Source organism: Panthera leo, chromosome B1 (assembly GCF_018350215.1).
Source record: "Panthera leo isolate Ple1 chromosome B1, P.leo_Ple1_pat1.1, whole genome shotgun sequence".
Lineage (NCBI taxonomy): Eukaryota > Metazoa > Chordata > Mammalia > Carnivora > Felidae > Panthera > Panthera leo.
Genome location: NC_056682.1, coordinates 49,101,516 through 49,121,986, shown reverse-complemented (window position 1 = coordinate 49,121,986; position 20,471 = coordinate 49,101,516). Strand labels below are relative to the sequence as shown.

General features: G+C 37.4%; 1 protein-coding gene across 3 annotated transcripts in view; it reads left to right on the top strand.

The window, feature by feature from the left end:
- PBK (PDZ binding kinase) overlaps nucleotides 1-18,897 on the top strand; it is a 28,209-nt gene extending 9,312 nt beyond the window's left edge. For all 3 annotated transcript variants that reach the window (XM_042934936.1, XM_042934937.1, XM_042934938.1), the window contains exons 3-8: nucleotides 802-895; nucleotides 6,347-6,489; nucleotides 7,019-7,188; nucleotides 9,105-9,234; nucleotides 16,941-17,120; nucleotides 17,948-18,897. In XM_042934936.1, the coding sequence (XP_042790870.1) occupies nucleotides 802-895; nucleotides 6,347-6,489; nucleotides 7,019-7,188; nucleotides 9,105-9,234; nucleotides 16,941-17,120; nucleotides 17,948-18,147 (917 nt within the window). In that variant the 3' untranslated portion in view covers nucleotides 18,148-18,897. The remainder of the gene's footprint in view (nucleotides 1-801; nucleotides 896-6,346; nucleotides 6,490-7,018; nucleotides 7,189-9,104; nucleotides 9,235-16,940; nucleotides 17,121-17,947) is intronic.
- The last annotated feature ends 1,574 nt before the right edge of the window (nucleotides 18,898-20,471 follow it).

Here is a 20,471-nt window from a genome sequence, read left to right as displayed (position 1 = left end):
GCCCAGAAAGTGCCTTCAAGCAATAAGTTAGGGCAGGGCTAGGCCTTACCTCATTTGTTTTTCTTCTCTCAGACATTTGTTGTCAAATGTCTGAAAACTTGTATCAAGTTTTTTAATTGTTCATGATGAGAAGATTGTTCAATTGTTCACGAACAAAAGTAGGACTCCTCTATCTCATCTTTTTTAATGACTGTATTATGCTCTGTAATACAAATATAGTATAATTATGACTCTAGTGATGACTACTTAGATGTTTGTTTGTTTTTTGCAGTCACAAAATCAGATCCCCAGTATTCAAATATATATGTGTGCATGCATGTGTGTCTATGATGTCTTTCAATCATTGGCAAACAGCATACAGTAAATAGTTCAGGCTTTGTGGGCCACATAGGGACTCTTTGGACTCTTTTATTTCTAAGTAATCTCTATACCAAACATGAGGCTCGAACTCACAACCCGAGATCAAGAGTTGCATGCTCTACTGACTGAGCCAGCCAGGCACCCCTCATATTCTTCTTTATTTCTTCACAACACTTTTATAATCTAAGAATAAATCTTAGCTTGTGGGCCAAACAAAAATAGGCTGTTTGCTGACCCCTGCTTCGGTGTTGCCATAAGATAGGGCTCCAAAAGTAGACATAGTCAAAGGATATCCATTTAAAATTAGTGTAGATAATAGTATCAGATTGCTCTCCAAAAGACTATGCCAATTAATACTCATATGTTGAAAATATTAGGATGCTTGTGTAGAGGTCTTTTCAAACATTTACTTTCTATTTTAATTTTTCTTTCTGACATCAGCACTATGTTCAACTCCATGTATAAATATTCCTGCCTCTCCCTTTATGCAGAAGCTTGGCTTTGGTACTGGAGTAAATGTCTACCTTATGAAAAGGTGAGTATAACATTCCAGATTAACCTTTTCACATGAAATATAGTTGCACTGTACTTGGAGACAAAGAAGAATATGAAAATTTAAATATTTTGATTTGAGGTATGTTCCTGATCTTATCTGACTGCTATATTCCAGTCCTAGAACATTTTATAATTTGTCAAGAGTTTTTCCTGGTATACTTTTATCCTAACTTCCTGGTGATGGGTTACTAAAGAAGTAATTTACAATTTTTCGTTGGCTTGTGTGGGAAGGGAAAGGGATAGAGGAAAGGGGTTCCTGTATGGTAACAATGCAGGATTCTCAATAAGAAAATCTCAGAAAGGATGCTAATATTGGGGGATGTCAGTGACTGCTTATCTCTGTTTGGAGAGTGGCCTTCTCAAGATGCTCTCATTTAAAGAAGTAAAGTTTTTTATTTCTTATGTCGTTGTTAAGTGAGAAGGGTATATACAGGATTTTAAAGCAGGACATTTGTGTTAAAAGAAAAATGAAATTATAAGTGTCAACAAACACATTCTTAAAAAAATTGTTTCTGTAGGGGCGCCTGGGAGGCTCAGTCGATTAAGCGTCTGACTACTGATTTCTGCTCAGGTTATGATCTCACAGTTTGTGGGATCGAGCCCCTTGTCAAGGCTCCGGAGCCTGCTTGGGATTCTGTCCTCCCTCTGTCTCTGCTCTTCCCCACTCTCTCTCAATAAAAAAATAAACTTAAAACAAAAAATTTTTTTTCTTTGACTCATTACTCTGTACCTAGTTTCATGTTTCTTAAGTGGCAAACAACTTAGGTCAATATATATTCCTTAATGCATTCTTAGAATTAGCCTGACTTCCACCGTATCCTTAGCTTCATCCAGGTTTATGTTGTTTCCAAATAGAAATGCTTTCTTCAGTAAAAGCTAATGAATTGAGGGCCGCCTGGGTGGCTCAGTCAGTTAAGCATCCAACTTCGGCTCAGGCCATGATCTCATGGTTCATGAGTTTGAGCCCCGCTTGGGGCTCTGTGCTGCCAGCTCAGAGCCTGGAGCCTGCTTCAGATTCTGTGTCTCCCTCTCTCTCTGCTTCTACCCTGCTCGTGCTCTGTCTCTGTCTCTCAAAAATAGATACATGTTAAAAAAAATTTTTTTTAAAGCTAATGAATTGAGAATAACATAGCAATTATATATAAGTGGCTATTCTTGAAGAATTTTTGCAGTTTAAACACCTTCTTTGTGTGTTTCTGTGCTATTTGTTTTCTGGATATTCTTTAGTGTCTAAAAACTCTTGTCCAAACTATTTTGAAAGGAAAACATTTCTCACAGGTTCATGGTTAGTCTCGTTTTTCCCCCTTTTAAAAAAATGTCCTTAAATGTAAACTGTGTTGCCAACAAAGTTCTATGTATGAGAGACTTAATTAGAAAGCTTCACATTGTTGATACTGAAAAATAGCCCTCACTGCCTGACCATACCACTCCTAATGTGGCCCTGTCAACCTGGGATTTTCTTTTACTGGGAACCTGGACATTTCCTTTACTTCTCTAGTGAATCGGATCCTGTTTTTCTGTATCTTACATCTTACTGTTTCTTGGTTTACATTTCATTTTGATTGAGGGCATTAGTAGCTCCCCATGAAAAGATGCACAGGAAATAGATTTTTGAGAATTTGCATTTTTGAAAATGTTTTCATTTTACCCATGTACTTGAATGGCCCTTTTTGTTTTTCTGGATCACAATTCTCCTCTGGAAATAATTTTCCTCTAGAATTTCGGGGGCATTGCTCCATTGTTTATTAGCTTATAGTGGTGCTCTTGACATTTCTGAAGCTTTTTATATGATCTGTTTTATGTAATCTGTCCCTCCCACTGTCCTGGAACCTTGTATGATCTGTTTGTCACCAGTGTTCCTGAAATTTCACAGTGACATACATGGGTATGGACCTCTTGGAATCTGAAAATTCCTACTCTTAAATTTTAAGATACTATTTTTTAAATTACTTTGTTGATAGTTTTTACCACCTTTCCCCCCTACCCCCCATTCTCTTCTCTATCAGGAATTCCTATTATCTACCTTTTTTTTTGGGGGGGGGGTTCTTTTTTCTGTCTTTTTGCCCTGTTTTCTGGGAGATTTCTCCAACCTCATCTTCTGATATGTCTATTTTTTTCATTTTTGTCTCTCTTTTTTTTTTTAATTTTTTTAATGTTTATTTTTGAGAGAAACAGAGAGACAGAGCATGAGTGGGGGAGGGGTAGAGAGAGGGAGACACAGAATCCAAAGCAGGCCCCAGGCTCTGAGCCGTCAGCAGAACCTGAAACGGGGCTCAAACCCGCAGACCATGAGATCATGACCTGAGCCAAAGTCAGATGCTTAGTTGACTGAGCCACCCAGGTGCCCCTGTCTGTCTTGTTTTTAATGAACTATCTGAAAGTTTTCCATTCTAAAATGGCATCCTAAGTCTTTTGAGGGTGCTATAAGCGCTGTGTATCCGGATCTGGATATTAATATACACATGTGAAAACACATTGAGCATTTAGTGTGCATCTGGCCATGAATTACCCTTTCCTCGTGTGGTTCACAGGTTCTCAACTGTGCCAGTACTAAACTCAGTTAAAGACCCTCTGCCTTTATCCCTTCCAAAGCCAGTCTCCAGTCTTCAGAAGCCGGGGGATTAGGAGGTGGACAACTGCTAGTGATACAGAATTGGGGAGGGCATCTAGGAATTCATCTGCTTTTTTTTTTTTTTATTTTTTTTTTTTTAACGTTTATTTATTTTTGAGACAGAGAGAGACAGACCATGAACAAGGGAGGGGCAGAGAGAGAGGGAGACACAGAATCTGAGACAGGCTCCAGGCTCTGAGCGGTCAGCACAGAGCCCGACGCGGGCCTCGAACTCACGGACCGTGAGATCATGACCTGAGCCGAAGTCGGACGCTTAACTGACCGACCCACCCAGGCGCCCCTGCTTTTTAAGTAACTTTCAGGAAGTTCACTGGGCCTGTTAAGTCAGTTACTTTAATCTTTTTTCCAAGCTTCCAGAAATGTGTTGTCTCCTCTGCATTATTTGGATATAGGTCTTAATATACCCATTTGCTTTTATTTTAGTGGGGCTTGGGAGGTATCAAAATCATATGTGTAGTTTCAAGCTATCATTTTAATCTAGAAGTCTATATTTTTTTATGTTAAATCAAATTTGCATTCCTAAATTAACTTAGTTGTGATATATTACTATTTTTTAATAAAACTGCTGGCTTCATTTTGCTCTTTAGGAGTTTTACAGATATGATTTAAGTGGAATTGGCTTGTGATTTTCCATTTTTGCTGTCCCTGTTTGATTTGTTTATTAAGGTTATACTAAATTCATAGTCCCCTTTCTTTCTATTCCCTGGAACAGTTTATGTAAGATGGAACGATAGCTTCCTTGAAAGTTTAATAAACTCACTTGTAAAATTATTTAGGCTTACTATTTGTTACAAGGATATTATAAACTCTTGATTATGTTTTCTTAGAAATTTGTCCATTTTGTCTTTTAATTTTATTGAGGTAAAAGTTGTATTTATTCACATATTTTTGTATCTCTGACAAATCTGTGGCTGTTTTTGTTAACAGTATTATTGTTCGGGTCTTCTTTTATCTTTTTTCCTACTGCGATCTCATTAAAGATCTGCCTGTTTTATCTTTTCAACAAACCAACATATAGTTTGGCAAAATATTTTATTCAGATTTCATATATATGTCTGTAGATTGAGATATGTTATGGAAAAGGCATATATGGAATTGTTCACTGAATTCTAAAATTTTTTTAATGTTTATGTATTTTTGAGAGAGAGAGACACAGAGTGATCAGGAGAGGGGCAGAGAGAGAGAGAGAGAGAGACACAGAATCTGAAACAGGCTCCAGGCTCTGAGCTGTCAGCACAGAGCCCAACATGGGGCTTGAACCCATGAACCAGAAGATCATGACCTGAGCCAAAGTTGGATGCTTAACTGACTGAGCCACCCAGGTGCCCCTGTTCACTGAATTCTAAACACTCAGGAGTTGAGGGGTACCCTTTGAAACTTGAAATACATATTTTTCTTTTTTTTTTAATGTTTATTTATTTTGAGAGAGAGTGAGTGTGCATGTGCCTCATTGTGAAGATTCCAAATTTATTTCTAAAAATGACTAGCCTCAAGTAAAATCGTGGTGTATTATTTTTCATATTTTTAAGTTTATTTTGAGAGAGTGCGAGCACACACCAGCAGGGGAAGGGCGGGGAGAGAGGGAAAGAGAGAATCCCAAGAAGGCTCTGCACTGTCATTGCAGTGGAGCTCGATCTCAGGACCAAGAGATCACAACAACCTGAGCCGATATCAGGAGATGGGCGTTTAACAGACTGAGCCACGCAGGCACCCTGAAAAATATATTTTTCATAATAAAATGATATGGAAGAGGTCATCTTCAAATACTGTTATCTAAAACTGGAGGTTTAAGAATAGTTCGGATAAACTTGTGTATGATAGATGTATGTAAGTTAAATCTAGCAATCCTTTAAGTGCATGTTTTTTTGATTTAAAAAAAGAGAGAAAAAAGGTCCTGTGATCATAGAGCTGTGTTCATGAAGTAGTAAAAAGCTAAGTAGGTTCTTGGCTCCGTCTATTGTTTTATCTTCCTATTGTTAAACTTTTTATCTCTAACTTCTGAGGCTCTTTCATTAGCTTTTGTGCCCATATGTCGCATATACTTTGTCCTTGTTAATTTGCTGTACCCATAAATAACTACCTACTTTATCAGGTAAGCTTTTCCCTGACTTTGTTTTACCTATTTATTTAGACTTCAAAATGTTTACACCTTAAATATTCTTAAAATGGCTGTATCTTCCTAGAAAATAGACACTTTATATTTTTTTCTCATTTGTATGTTTATTATCTCCTTAAACATACGTCTTTTGAGTAGATGGTGAACAGTATAGGATGGACTGGCTAGTGTAGGGACACAATATTTGTTGGTTAAGAACAATCTGTTATTCTTTGCGTGATCATATATGAGTCACATGTTTTTTGTACATCTCTTCTTTAAACTTCTTGGACATTAATGTTTATTATTTACCATTCTGTAACTTGCCTGTGGTACATATAGTTAAATGTTTGATAAGTAGTTGGTAGTCTGACATGCTGGAATGGAAAAATTAGAAAATAGTATAATAATTTTGAAGTTTAAAATTTATAACATTCCATCTTTTTCCTTCTAATTGCCTCTTTTTAACCCATCCCTTTCAGCAATAGATGTCAGACTCCTCTTATAATTAACAGATATATCAGCTAGATATCTTCCATTAAAAAGGATATGGAGCAGAGGTGTTGATAGTTGAAAATATTTTTTGAAAATGTTTAAAACAAATTATTATTGAGCTCTTTTCAAAATGTGTAAGTTCTTCCTAGTCATTTGAAATACATTGTGGTTCTTATTCTTTCTATATAATTTTTGATTATTTTTTTAAGATCTCCAAGAGGTTTGTCTCATTCTCCTTGGGCTGTGAAAAAGATTAACCCTAGATGTAATGATCATTATCAAAGTATGTATCAAAAGAGGCTAATAGATGAAGCTAAGATTTTGAAAAACCTCCATCATCCAAACATTGTAGGTAAGTTTAAATTTATTTCGTAGCAGTATGTGTGTTTATTCAGAAACTGTGTATATAATCTCTTAATCAGTTTCACTAATAAAAATGAAGATGATGGTGGAGTTTGGCAAGAATCAAATTATTGTGACTGTTTTAGAATATAAATTATTATGTAATATTTGTAATGTTTATATATATTTAAAATTTCATGGGAATAAATATAGTCATTATGATGGTGGCACTGTAAAGAATTCAGGAATATACAATGATCTTATTTAGAGAATTTCCTTATTTTCTAATATAATTAAGACTGGTGAAACCATTATATTTAGGAAGGCATAGAGCATTTCATTTAAAAATATTTTAATTTGCAATACTGTTGGCAAGCACTGAAGTCATTTTAAATTATATCTACTGAATTAGTTTCATAAATAGTGGTTTCATTGTATTTTGTCAGTGTTACTCCAGACATGTTTTTGATCACTGTAAAAAAACATAAATACAGTTGTTCTTCCCTATTCTAGTAAGAAAATATCCTGTTTTCTTTAAGGTTATCGTGCTTTCACTGAAGCCAGTGATGGTAGTCTGTGTCTTGCTATGGAATATGGAGGGGAAAAGTCTTTAAATGACTTAATAGAAGAACGAAATAAAGACAGCCAAGATCCTTTTCCAGCAGCCATAATTTTAAAAGTTGCTTTGAACATGGCGAAAGGGTTAAAGGTAACCATGCCATTATATTTTAAATGACTTCTGTGGGACTTTATATACCTAATTACAAGGTGGGATTTTTTTTTTCCCCAAAAGAGGTAGTTGCCTTAAGTTAAAGTCTTTACAAACTCACATATTGCATAGTGCACTATTTCCTTGTTTTGATCAGCAAAGTATTGTTTGAAGCCTTTACGTAGCCTGAAATAACCCAACCCAGGTAGTTTTGTTTATAGAGATCTTGTGTTAGGTGTAGTTAAAAGGATTAATCAGTTTAACACAAATTTAGTAATTATTCCTGGGGGTGCAGCCTAACCCTTCTTTCATGTAAATAAACCTCTTAAAATTGTCTTGTGGGATGTTAAGTTTTGAACATCAGTTTACATGTGTGGGTTAAATGAAAAAAGCTCTCTCAATGTTATGCAAATAAATTGTTGTGACTTTTGATAGATACTGTGTAAAGAAGGAAAACTTTTGTTTTAAAGTTTATTTATATATTTTTAGAGAGAGAGTGCAAGAGAGAGCAGGGGAGGAGCAGAGAGAGGGGAAGACAGAATCCAGAGCAGGCCCCATGTTGTCAGTGAGGAGCCTGACTTGGGGCTTGAACTCACAAGTGTTGAGATCATGACCTGAGCGAGATCAAGAGTTGGACACTTAACTGACTGAACCACCCAGGAACCCCGGGAAAAGAATTATTTATCCTAATAACCAAACAGAAGTAATGCTGGTTCTAAAACACCATTGAATGACTCAAAAGTGGATCATGATTGATACTGATATCAAAGTCGCATGTTAGGAGTTAGTATGTAAGCCAATTTGACAATAAATTATATTCTTTAAAAAATAAATAAAAGAAAAAAATAATTGTATTAGTTTTGGGGCACCTGGGTGGCTCAGTCGGTTAAGCATCTGACTCTTGATTTCAGCTCAGGTCATGAACTCCCAGATCGTGAGATCAAGCCCCATGTTGGGCTCCGTACTGACAGTGTGGAGCCTGCTTGGGATTCTTGCTGTCCCTCTCTCTCTGGCCCTCCCCAGCTCACTTGCACTCTCTCTCCCTCCCTCTCTCTCTTTCAAAATAAATAAATAAACTTTTAGAAAAATAATAAATTAAGCACAGTAAGTGTTCCAAGATACATACCAAAAATTGTCTCTGGAGTATTTTCAAACCCAGCTCACAGAGTAGATGCTCAGATGCTGATGAACAAATAACAGTGTAGCAAGATTATTTTTGATTATGGGTGAGTAGCATTACTAAGAAAGAGTTGATGTGTAAAACAAAATTTAGTCTTAGATTACACTTCTGCTTCCTCTTCTGCTTGTGACCTCTGTGTAGCCCTTAGTCATCTGTTCTGCATCACCTCAGTCATTTGAGAAAAGTGTGCCTCATTGTGAAGATCCCAAATTTACTTCTAAAAATGACTAGCCTCAAGGAAAATTTGGTGTATTTTTTAAAATATATTTGTATTATTTAGAGAGAGAGAGCCATGAGCAGGGGAGGGGCAGAGAGAGGGAGAGAGAGAATCCCAAGCAGACTCCCCACCCTGCCTTAGAGCCTGTTGGGGGGCTCAATCTCACGAACCATGAGATCATGACTGACTGAGCCACCCAGGTGCTCCAATTGTGGTATATTTTTAAAGCTGCAGTGTCTTCTTTTAATAGACAAGTATGAGATGAGTTTGAAAATAAAAAAGTTAGCTTACCTATAAATGGACATTGATTTTCAAAGACTCCTTTAGGTCTGGTCAGTATGGCGGACTATGGTAACAAAGGATGTTCCCTGGTCTGACTTCAGATAGTTTGAAATGATGAACAGATACAATCCTGCAGTTCAGGAAGGGAGTTCAAGTTGTTATTTTTGTTCGAAGGTTATCCTATATTTTTATCAGTTTATATATTTGCTCATATGTATTAAATTTCAACTGTTTTAGTATCTACACCAAGAAAAGAAACTGCTTCATGGAGACATAAAGTCCTCAAATGTTGTAATTAAAGGTGATTTTGAAACAATTAAAATCTGTGATGTAGGAGTCTCTCTACCACTGGATGAAAATATGACTGGTAAGTAGTATTTTTTTTTAACTTTATTTTTATGCAATTTTTAGGTTTCTAATTTTTACATATTTAAATAGGTAATAAGTTTATATACTTAAAAACTATGTATAAAAAGTATACAATAAATAATACCACTCCTTTCCTGTCTCTCTTCCACCCAGCCTCCAGCCCCCTGCTTTGTCACACCAATATAAATTATTGCATTTTTATTAATATAATTTAACTGAAGATAACTTTAGGAACTATTTCTAACCTGGCTTGGGATTTTTATGTGGTAAAAGATCTGGGAGTAGAAAACAGTTTTAATAAGGTTTTATAAAGGAACTCATTTAGTTTCGCATAATGTTAAGATTGGGGAAACTGGTAGAAGAAGAAATGGGTGGAAGAAGGAGAGAGGGGTGCTAATAAAGCTAGATCTTCTGCTGCTTGCCCTTTGGCCTGCCCCGACTCCTTCTCTGATGTAAATACTGACCATTCTCGACTCCTTCTTCTCTGATATAAATACTGACCATTCTCAGCGAATTTAAGATCTTGGTAAGAACCAAGAGCCAGCATCATAAAGAAGTTCCCTGCTTTAAACATGTTATTTAATAAATAACATTTAAATGTGCTTCTTCATATGAATATGTGGTAAAATGAAGGTTAATGAATGCTGTTTAGAACTTTTGTATGCTTTTTTTTTTTATGTTTATTTATTTTCGAGAGAGAGAGCACGAGCAGGGTAGAGGCAGAGAAAGAGGGAGACACAGAATCTGAAGCAGGCTCCAGATTCCGAGCCATCAGCACAGAGCCCGATGCGGGCTTGAACTCAAAAACCGTGAGATATGACCTGAGCCGAAGTCAGACGCTCAACCAACTGAGCCACCCAGGTGCCCCAGAACTTTTGTACACTTTAATTTCTAGTAAAAATCAGCGAGTTAAGTGAAGAAAAAAGCCAAGATGAATAGAGTGACTTTATAAAGATGTCTGTATTCATTCATAAAGATAGGACTGTTATGAGCATTTAGGCTATATAACTGCTACCAAGTTGAAACTTTCGAAAATAAAGGAGAAATTATGAAACAGGATGCAAGTAAGATATTTTTGGCATAATTTTCTCAATCCTTAGTAGGTCAAATAGACAAAACTAAGATGTAGAATATCTGAGTAGATAATAAGGTGAATCTCTACGCATCCAAGTATTTATTAAACCTGAACGCACATAAAGTTACGAGAACCTGAGATTACCTTGTCCTCAGTGCTGCAAATCTAGAAATTAGTGACACAATTGGAAACAAAACACCCACATTTTTTAAGAATTTAAAATATTTGTAAATAATTCTTAGCTGAAATCAAATTCCAGCTATACTGTATTTAGAAAATCAAAACCTATTTGATATGGTCAATACTACTCAAAGCAAAACATTTTCATTATTTAACCTTTATGAAACTAAGTTTGAGTTCTGAATTCACATCAGGTAAAAAAATAATTGAAGCCTTAGAGACAGAAAGCAGAAGTAAATTAATAAATCCATAAATTCTGCATTATCCCAACATGATCTGTTTTATTTTTGAACATGTCAAAGTTCATGGTTTGTAAACATGTGAAGTTCAACCTTGATACATGTTCAAACATAACCATGAAAATTTTGTGAAAGAATGATGAATGGGAATTTTCCTGAGGTGATGTTAAGTATTATAAAGCCACAGTAGTGAAAGCAGTGATATTCCTGCCAAAATAGGCAGAAAAATGTAAGGAGTCAAGTAGTCCCAAATATATCAAATTTATTATATAACACTGACGTTTAGTAGTATTGAGAAAGAAGTAGTTGAGTCAGTAAATGATGATGTGTGGACATTTTAGAAAAAATAAAGCTATTTTCCATTCTCAGTCTAATCCTTGTAGGATTAAGATGTGAGGATTAGGATTTTAAGATGTTAAAAAAGAGTAGTGAAAAAAATTACAGGTAAATAATTCATTAAAATTGGGCTTAAGAAGGACACTAAAACTAGAAACCATTTTATGTTATGTTATTTTTTCAGGAGTAGGATTTAGTGATTCATTATTACATCTAACACCCAGTACTCTTCCTAACAAGTGCCCTCCTTAATGCCTATCACCCATCTAGCCCATCCCCGCCCAACACCCCACCAGCAACCCTCAGTTTGTTCTCTGTATTTAAGAGTCTCTAATGGTTTGTCTCCTCTCTGTCTTTATCTTATTTTTCCTTCCCTTCCCCCATGTTCATCTGTTTTGTTTCTCAAATTCCACACATGAGTGAAATCATGTATTTGTCTTTGGCTGACTTACTTCCAAATTAGCTTAACATGTACTCTCATACGCTAAGTAGAAGTTGCAGTTCAGGTTATCATTCAGTATCATATCAGGTATCATTCAGGTTAGGATAAGTTTTGCTGTGGTAGCATACACCCTCAAAAACTTCAGTGGCTTAAAGCAACCACAGCTTATTCAAGCTACAGATCCATTATGGCTATGTTTCTCATTTTTAGGACCTAAGCGGCTAGAACATCCGCTATACGGAACACTGCCGTCACTGTACATATGGAGGGTGAAAAGGCTCCAGAGCTGTGCAGTACAGTAGCCACTAGCTACATACAGTTATTGAAATTAATAAATATTTGAAAAGTTTAAAAATTGATTTCCTCAGCCACCCTAGCCACTTTTCAAGTGCTCAGTAGCTGCCTGTGGTTAGTGCCTACCATATTGGGACAATGCAGATATGGAACATTTTTATTACCACAGAAAGTTCTGTTGGAAAGTGCTGCTCCACAAGTCTTGCACTAACAATTAAATGCCCCAGATTAGAAATGACACAAGGCACTTCTTTCACAACTCACTGACCAGAACAAGTCAGATGGCTCCATCCAACCTTGACAGGCCAAAAAGTGCATCCATCTTTGTGTCCAGATGGGGGGAGAGTATGACCTACTTGATGAACAGCACTGGTAACTGCTACAATGGTACAGTCTTTTCAGAGGGCAATTTGGAAATCTATATTTAAAAAACAAAACAAAACCCTTCCAAAATGCCCTTTGATCCTATAATTCATTCCCAAGAACATATTCCAAAAAATAATTGGGCACTGCAGACATTTTTTATAGTAATCCGATATATTAATTTCTGCAAAACCAAGAGACTTAGGCTTGTAGAAGAAATAGAGTTAAGACAGAAGAATCAAAACTCATGCAGTGTTGAAAACACAGCAGTAACGAAAACGATAACTATCCTGATAAAAATACTAACACGTGAAATCTTCACTGGTGCCCAGCATCAGCCCATCCTGTGAAGCCATAAACCCTGGGTTTGTGCTTCCTTGAAGGTGTATATTTGAGGGCATTTATTTTCAATACATACTTTTAATTAAAAACTTGATCTGGCTTTCTCAAAAACACATGTGTAAGCCTGGGGGAAATGTCTCTGCAGCTCCTTTACCGGCACTCTCTGCTTCATCAATATATGCTTATAGTCAGCATAGCTGACTAAACCAGCCATGCATTAAGAGAAGGCAGTTCTCTTCTTTTTTCTCTTGGGCTAAGGCTTTCTCTTTATGAGGAAGTTTACTCCTAAGCACTTTAAAAATAACAGGTGCTGGGAGAGAAATTAATCTTTTTTTACTGAATTGTGTATGTACTAACTTATAAAAATATACATTGTAGCAGAATAGACTATGCAAAACTTTAGGCGAATGTCCACCAGTAAGGGGTGGTTTAATTTATTGTACCACCAAACAATAGAATGTTATTAAAATGATACAGGTTTATATTTGTAGGAATGGTATATCCAGATATATTGAGTGAGATGAACAGATCGTAAAATAGCACTTAAATATGTACACATTAAGAAAAGTTTGGGAAAAAATACACCTAAATCTTTAAAAGTTTTCTTTTTCTTTTCTTTTTTTTTCTTTTTAACATTTACTCATTTTTGAGAGACAGATTGTGAGTGGAGGAGAGGTAGAGAGGGAGACACAGGATATGAGGCAGGCTCCAGGCTCTGAGCTGTCAGCACAGAGCCCAATGCAGGGTTTGATCTCACAGACTGTGAGATCATGACCTGAGCTGAAGTTGGATGCTTAACCAACTGAGCCACCCTGGCGCCTCTTTACAAGTTATTTTTAAGTTTTGTGTTTCAATAGGTGGTATATTCCCATGTTTCACAACTATAATATAAGGTGTGCTGTGACAAGCCCAGTTTTAACAGTGGTTATCTCTAGATTATTTAACAAATATTGTTAATACTTAGTATGGCCAAGCACTGTGCGAGGTATTATGAATATAGAGGAAAATAGGATAGACACAGTCCTTACCATTTCTTAAGAATTTTTGTATGTTATTTTTTTATTGATTTTAATTAATTGATTATAGTTTGATTTAATTATAGTTAGCACACAATATTATGTTAGTTTCAGGTGTATGATAAACCTACACATTACGCTATGCTTTCCCAAGTGTAGCTACCATCTGTCACCATACAATGCTATGCTGTAACTTTCATCCCTATGACTTATTCTTTCCATAACTGGAAACTGTATCTCCCTTTCACTCATTTTGCCCATGCCCCGCATCCCTCTCCCCTCTGGCAACCATCAGTTCTCTGAATTTGTAGGTCTGGTTTCTGCTTTTTGTTTGTCTTTAATGATGATTTTTAAAATGATTTAAAATGATTTTCTTTAAAAAAAATTTTTTTTAATGTTTATTTTTGAGAGAGAGAGTGAGCTGGGGAGGGGCAGGGAGATAGGCAAACAGAGGATCTGAAGCAGGCTCTGCGCTGACAGCAGAGAACCCAATGCAGGGCTCAAACTTAGAAACTGTGAGATCATGACCTGAACTGAAGTTGGACACTTACCTGACTGAACCACCCAGGTGCCCCTGGAATTGTTTTCTTAATTTCTTTTTCTACTTTGTTATTAGTATATAGAGAGCAACAGATTTCTGTATATTAATTTTATATCCTGAAACTTTACTGTATTCATTTATTACTTCTAATAGGTTTTTGGTGGAGTCTTTAGGGTTTTCTGTGCAAAGCATCATCTCATCTGCAGTTTACTTCTTCCTTACTAAGTTGGATGTCTTTTATTTTTTTTTTTCTTGTCTGATTACAATGGCTTGGACTTCTAGTACTATGTTGAATAAAAGTGGCACAAGTGGACATCCTTACATTGTTCCTGATCTTAGAGGAAAAGTTCTCAGTTTTTCATCGAGACTGATGTTAGCTGTGGTTTTCCATTTATGGCCTTTATTATGTTGAGGTATATTTCCTCTAAACCCACTTTGTTTTATGAATTTTCATCATGAACAGATGTCAAATTTTGTCAAAAGCCTTTTCTGCGTCTTTTGAGATGATCATATGATTTTTTTTTAAGTTTATTTATTTTGAGAGAGAGAGAGAGAGCACACATATGCAAATAGGGGAGGGACAGAGAAAAAAGGAGAGAAAGAATCCCAAACAGGCTTTGTGCTGTCAGCTCAGAACCCAACACAAGGCTTGATCTGATCTCACGGACTGTGAGATCACGACCTGAGCCAAAATGGAGAGTCAGACACTTTTAACCGACTGAGCAACCCAGGTGCCTCAAGATGATCATATGATTTTTATCCTTTGTTTTGTTGGTATGGTTAATCACATTGATTGATTTATCAATCTTAAACCGTCTTTGCATCCCTGGAATAAAATCCATTGATTATGGTGAAGGATCCTTTTAATTACACCATTGTATGCAGTTTGCCAATATTTTATTGAGGATTTTTACATATGTGTTCATCAGGGATATTGGCTGGTAGTTTTATTGGGTTTTTTTGTTTTTGTTTTTTGTTTTTGTAGTGTCTTTATCTAGTTTTGGTATCAGGACAATGCTGACCTTGTAGAATACATTTGAATTTTTTTTTTAATGTTTATTTTTGAGAGGGAGAGAGACAGACAGAACATGAGCGAGGGAGGGGCAGAGGGAGGAAGAATCAGAACTTGAAGCAGACTTCAGGCTCTAAGCTGTTAGCACAGAGCCCGACATGGGGCTTGAACTCACGAACTGCGAGATCATGACTTGAGCCAAAGTTGGATGCTCAACTGACTGAGCCACCCAGGCACCCTGTAGAATATACTTGGACGTTCTCCTTCCTCTTCTGTTTTTTTCAGTTCTTAACCCTTTTACTGTTCATAATCTAGGACAGCAAGCTGCTCTTGAATAATGTACAGCATAATGACTGTTATGATAGAAGGGATTATATAAACACGACAGTGCCACTTAACACAGCCTAGATGTTGAGAAAGGCCTTCCTAAATAAATAATGTTTCGGCTAAGAATTGAAGAATGAGGAGAAGCTCCAGTTTAATTATTTTTCAGTTTGGCATAATGACCATGAGAACTAAATCAGGTAATGTCTGCTTATCCTTTTTGAATGTAGCAAAGGGCAATAAAATATCCGTTGTTTCTGTATTGACAAAAAAGAATGAGTCAACCATCAGTTGATGATCACACCAGACTTTTGTCAGAACAATCCATCTTCACAGAGAAGCAGTCTTGATCAGTAACATATGTGGGGGAACCACGTCCATTATGTTTAAATTCTAATCTCACGCTTGGGCAAATATCCACGGACATATAGGAAATGCACTTGGCTGGCATCTCCAATTGGAGGTGATGTATTAGATCCTGAGCTCTAGAAAGCTATTTGGTGTGGTACATCCCTGTAGGAATTTGACCAACATAAAATGAGGTATGACTGACTCCTTAACCTTATCACCAGACTCACTGCCCTTGTCGACCATGTCTAGACTCTTACCTAGTCAGGCATTCTATTAGGTGCCTCTTAGGTACAAGGTGGGATGGGGGAAAACCTTCAGGGAGCTTATACTGGACATGACTGCCTTCCAATGTGTACTGTCCAAAAGCTGGTGTTAAGTGAAAAGGCTCTCATAGAGACATCTTTCGTCCTTGCCACCCGATGCTGGGTGCTGCCCCAGTCTGGCTTCTTTGTTCTCACTCTGTCTTCAGAGTGTACTTATTAGATGTACCCCCCCAACCCAGAATGTTGAATGAATGAATTAATGAGTGCTTGTCTACTGGCTCTTTGGTTTCCTGAGTGCGAGATTCTCATTTTTCCCTCTCCCTCCTCCCATTTGTTCTGTCTTTATTAATGTGAGAGGGAGAAAGGAAGGAAGGAAGGGAGGAAAGGAAGAAGGAAATGGAAATATGAGTAGGCCTATGTCATTCCTGGGCAGAAGCTTTCAGAGCCAATGTGTGATTTGACCCTTATCCTTTCCCCTGACATAGCAATTACAGAAGCAGAGAAATGGTACTTCTCTCTGCCTGATGACAGTATGGTTTGAAAATGGAGAAGCTGGAGCACAGAGATGCATTGATCTGTTCACAGTCACACAACTCGCAAATGCCTTTAAACCCAGGCAAGGCAGTCTGGCTCCGGAGTCTGTGCTCTTGACATCCACAGTCTGTCTGTATTCCTGCCCCCTCCTAAGAGAATTGCTATTTCTCTACACCCTTGCCAACTGACTAGCTTTTTAATATTTAACAATCTGATAAGGAAAAAGTAATTCTTACTAATGAGATTGAGTGTATTTTCGTGTTTACTGTCTACATTTCTTAACCTTTAAAACTACCTGCTAAATCATTTGCCCATTTTTCTTTGGGTTGCTTGCCTTTCTTAGTAATTTCTAGTGCTTGCCCTTATGACCGACTTACTTGTACTCATTTCAGTGACTGACCCCGAGGCCTGTTACATTGGCACCGAGCCTTGGAAACCCAAGGAAGCTTTGGAAGAGAATGGTATTATTACTGACAAGGCAGACATATTTGCCTTTGGCCTGACTCTGTGGGAAATGATGACTTTATCTATTCCACACATTAATCTTCCAGATGATGATGATGATGATGAAGGTATAGCCACATATTTTTTTAACATAAATCCCAGTCTCTTCAGTTTGAACTAAAGATTAGCTTATAAAATTATATTTTATCTATTACATTGAAACTTAAAACAGATGTTTGATTTAGTGGTAGTGGCATGAGATGTGGATTATATTACTACTGACTAACTTGGTGCTATCTCAGTTTTCTCTCATATAAATGAGTTGTAGCTTAATTGATAATAGGGAGATAAATTGAGAAAATCCTATAGAGCAAAATGTTTCCTTAAAAGTTCCTCTTGTCTTGTGGTAGGGTCCCCTCCCTAAGAAAATAAAAAAAAAAACAAAACCAAAAAACCTCAAGGCAACCTGGCTGCATGCATATGTGACAACATCCCTCATGACCTTGTAACATGAGACCACTCAATCAGACTGCATGTTTGTGTGTTACCGTATATGGGAGACAAAGAAATAGAAAACATAAAAAAACTATGCCACGTGGCGTTCGGGGCTCAGTTCTTCGGGTACGAGCCCCACTGAGCCATGCCAGCACGAATAAAGTTGCTTCCTGGAAAGAAAAGCCTCCATGTCACGACTCTGTGTGAGAATCCTGCCACTACAGTCTAAGGAAAAGATTGGAAAGCTATCACAGTAAGAGGGTGGGGGTTGTAACCTATAAACCGTGACAGTATCTAATCTTCACCACGGCAGGATAATTGAAGAGATGGCCTGTGCATACCGAAAACATAGTGGACGAGGAGATCTTGTTTCGGGAGGGTGAGTTTGAGCAGTTGCTAAGCTTTTCCATGACTTAAAAGTTATTTTGTTTGTTTCAATCTCCAACGCCTTCACGAGCAGATAAAACTTTTGATGAAAGTGACTTTGATGATGAAGCCTACTATGCAGCTTTGGGGACGAGGCCACCCGTTAATATGGAAGAGCTGGATGAAACGTACCAGAAAGTAATTGAACTCTTCTCCGTATGCACTAATGAAGACCCTAAGGATCGCCCTTCTGCCGCACACATCGTGGAAGCTTTGGAAATGTATGTCCAGTGATCACCTCATATTCATGACTGCTGAGCTTTCCAGATGGCTCATGTGTATAACTGTTCTGTTTACTGTAATATATAGTTACTGTGATAATCCATAGTTATTAGACTTTTTGGAAGTGGCCTGTCTTAGGACCGTAGCACCTAGTTAACACTTGAACAGTTACAATATTTCTTAACATGCTTATGATGATAAGCATTTGAGATTGTAGTAGGTTTTCTAGAAAGTTTAAGAAACTAGCTACTCAAATATTTGGATTTGTACATACATACAGATTTAAAACACTAGCAGTAATAAAATGCTGTAAACTGTATGTCTAACATTGATTTGGATTGAGTGACCATCACTCACATATTGTGTTTCTCACACATATTCTTTATTTTTAATGGATCTGTTGAAAGCACTTTGCGCAGTACAACTTAAGTCTACTTTTGCTTATCTTTTAAACCATTAACCTTTTTGCTGGCCTTTTTGGGCTGATGTGCTCCTTATTAAATATGGTCACTGGAAGCCACGAGAAATGGCTCAAAAGACTAGCTCCTTGGGTATTTCCAGACATTTTTGGTTAAGGCTTGTTTTGCGCTCTTGGGTCTCCCCCGATCTTTGGCTTTTGCTTTATTTATTAAATGTATTTTCTGTATTGAGATCCCTTTTTTATTTTTTGTTTAATCTATACCTTAAGCATATCACAGTTCTGGTGTAAAAATAATAAAACTAATAGAATGATATAGAATAAAGGAGACTGTAGTTACCAGGTGTCTTGTTTTAGATTTCATTAATTTGAGTGTCATTAGGTGTGTTGAGTGAATGTGGTAGGTTTGTTTCTCTCTTGTGGCCTCATTTGTTAATCTGAAATGAAGGTGATGATTTGGATCAGCATCTTCCATCTGTGTGCCACAGAAGCCACCTGGGAATTTTTAGTTAATGAATTGTCCCTGTGACTCCAGGTGATACACCCAGACTTGACTGTGGGAAGAGATGTGGAGAAACGGGAACCTTTTGCATTGTTGGTGGGAATGCAAACTGGTGCAGCTGCTCTGGAAAACAGTGTGGAGGTTCCTCAAAAAATTACAAATAGATCTACCCTATGACCCAACAATAGCACGGTTAGGAATTTACCCAAGGGATACAGGAGTGCTGATACATAGGGGCACTTGTACCCCAGTGTTTATAGCGGCACTTTCAACAATAGCCAAACTATGGAAAGAGCCTAAATGCCCATCAACTGATGAATGGATAAAGAAGATGTGGCATATATATATACAATGGAATATTACTTGGTGATCAAAAAGAATGAAATCTTGCCATTTGCAACAACATGGACGGAGCTGAAAGGTATGCTAAGTGAAATAAGTCAGAGAAAGATCATGTTTTCACTCATGTGGATCTTAAGGAACTTAACAGAAGACCATGGGGGAAGGGAAGAAAAAAAAAGTTACAAGCAGGGAGGGAGGCAAACCGTAAGAGACTCTTAAATACAGAGGACAAACTGAGGGTGGTGGGGGAGAGGGGGAAATGGGTGATGGGCATTGAGGAGGGCAATTGTTGGGATGAGCACTGGGTGTTGTATGTAAGTGATGAACCGCGGGAATCTACCCCCAAAAACCAAGAGCACGCTTTACACGCTGTATGTTAGCCAATTTGACAATAAATCTTATTTTTTTTTAAAAAATCACCTTGGGGGGTTCCTGGATGGCTCAGTCGGTTAAGCGTTCAACTCTTGGTTTCAATTCAGGTCATGATCTCATGGCTTCATGGGTTTGAGCCCTGCATCGGGCTCTGTGCTGGCAGTGCAGAGCCTGCTTGGGGTTTTCTCTCCCTTTCTCTGCCCCTCCCCAACTTGTACTGTCTCTGTCTCTCTCAAAATAAATAAATAAACTTAAAAAATAATTACTGTCGGGGCGCCTGGGTGGCTCAGTCAGTTAAGCATCCAACTCTTGGTTTTGGCTCAAGTCATGATCTCTCGGTTCATGAGCTCGAGTCCCAAGTCAGGCTCTGCACTGACAGCATGGAGCCTGTTTGGGATTCTCTCTCCCAATCTCTCTGACCCTCCCCAACTCACACCTGCTCTCTCAAAGAAACAAACTTAAAAAAAAAACCTGAAAGCTGACTTCTAGAAAAATCTGAACAGTTTTGCACCCTGATATTTAGTTACCCTCACTTTGACTTCTATGTGATTTCATTCTTAATAGGTCTGCTAAGCTCACAAGGTAGTGTCTCTCTTGGTCCATTCTCCTGAATTACAGCTCAGGGATACTTTTTATCCCTGAGAAATTTGTGTCCACTTCCTACAGTTGGAATATCTAAATGGGAACAAACTAATGCCCAAG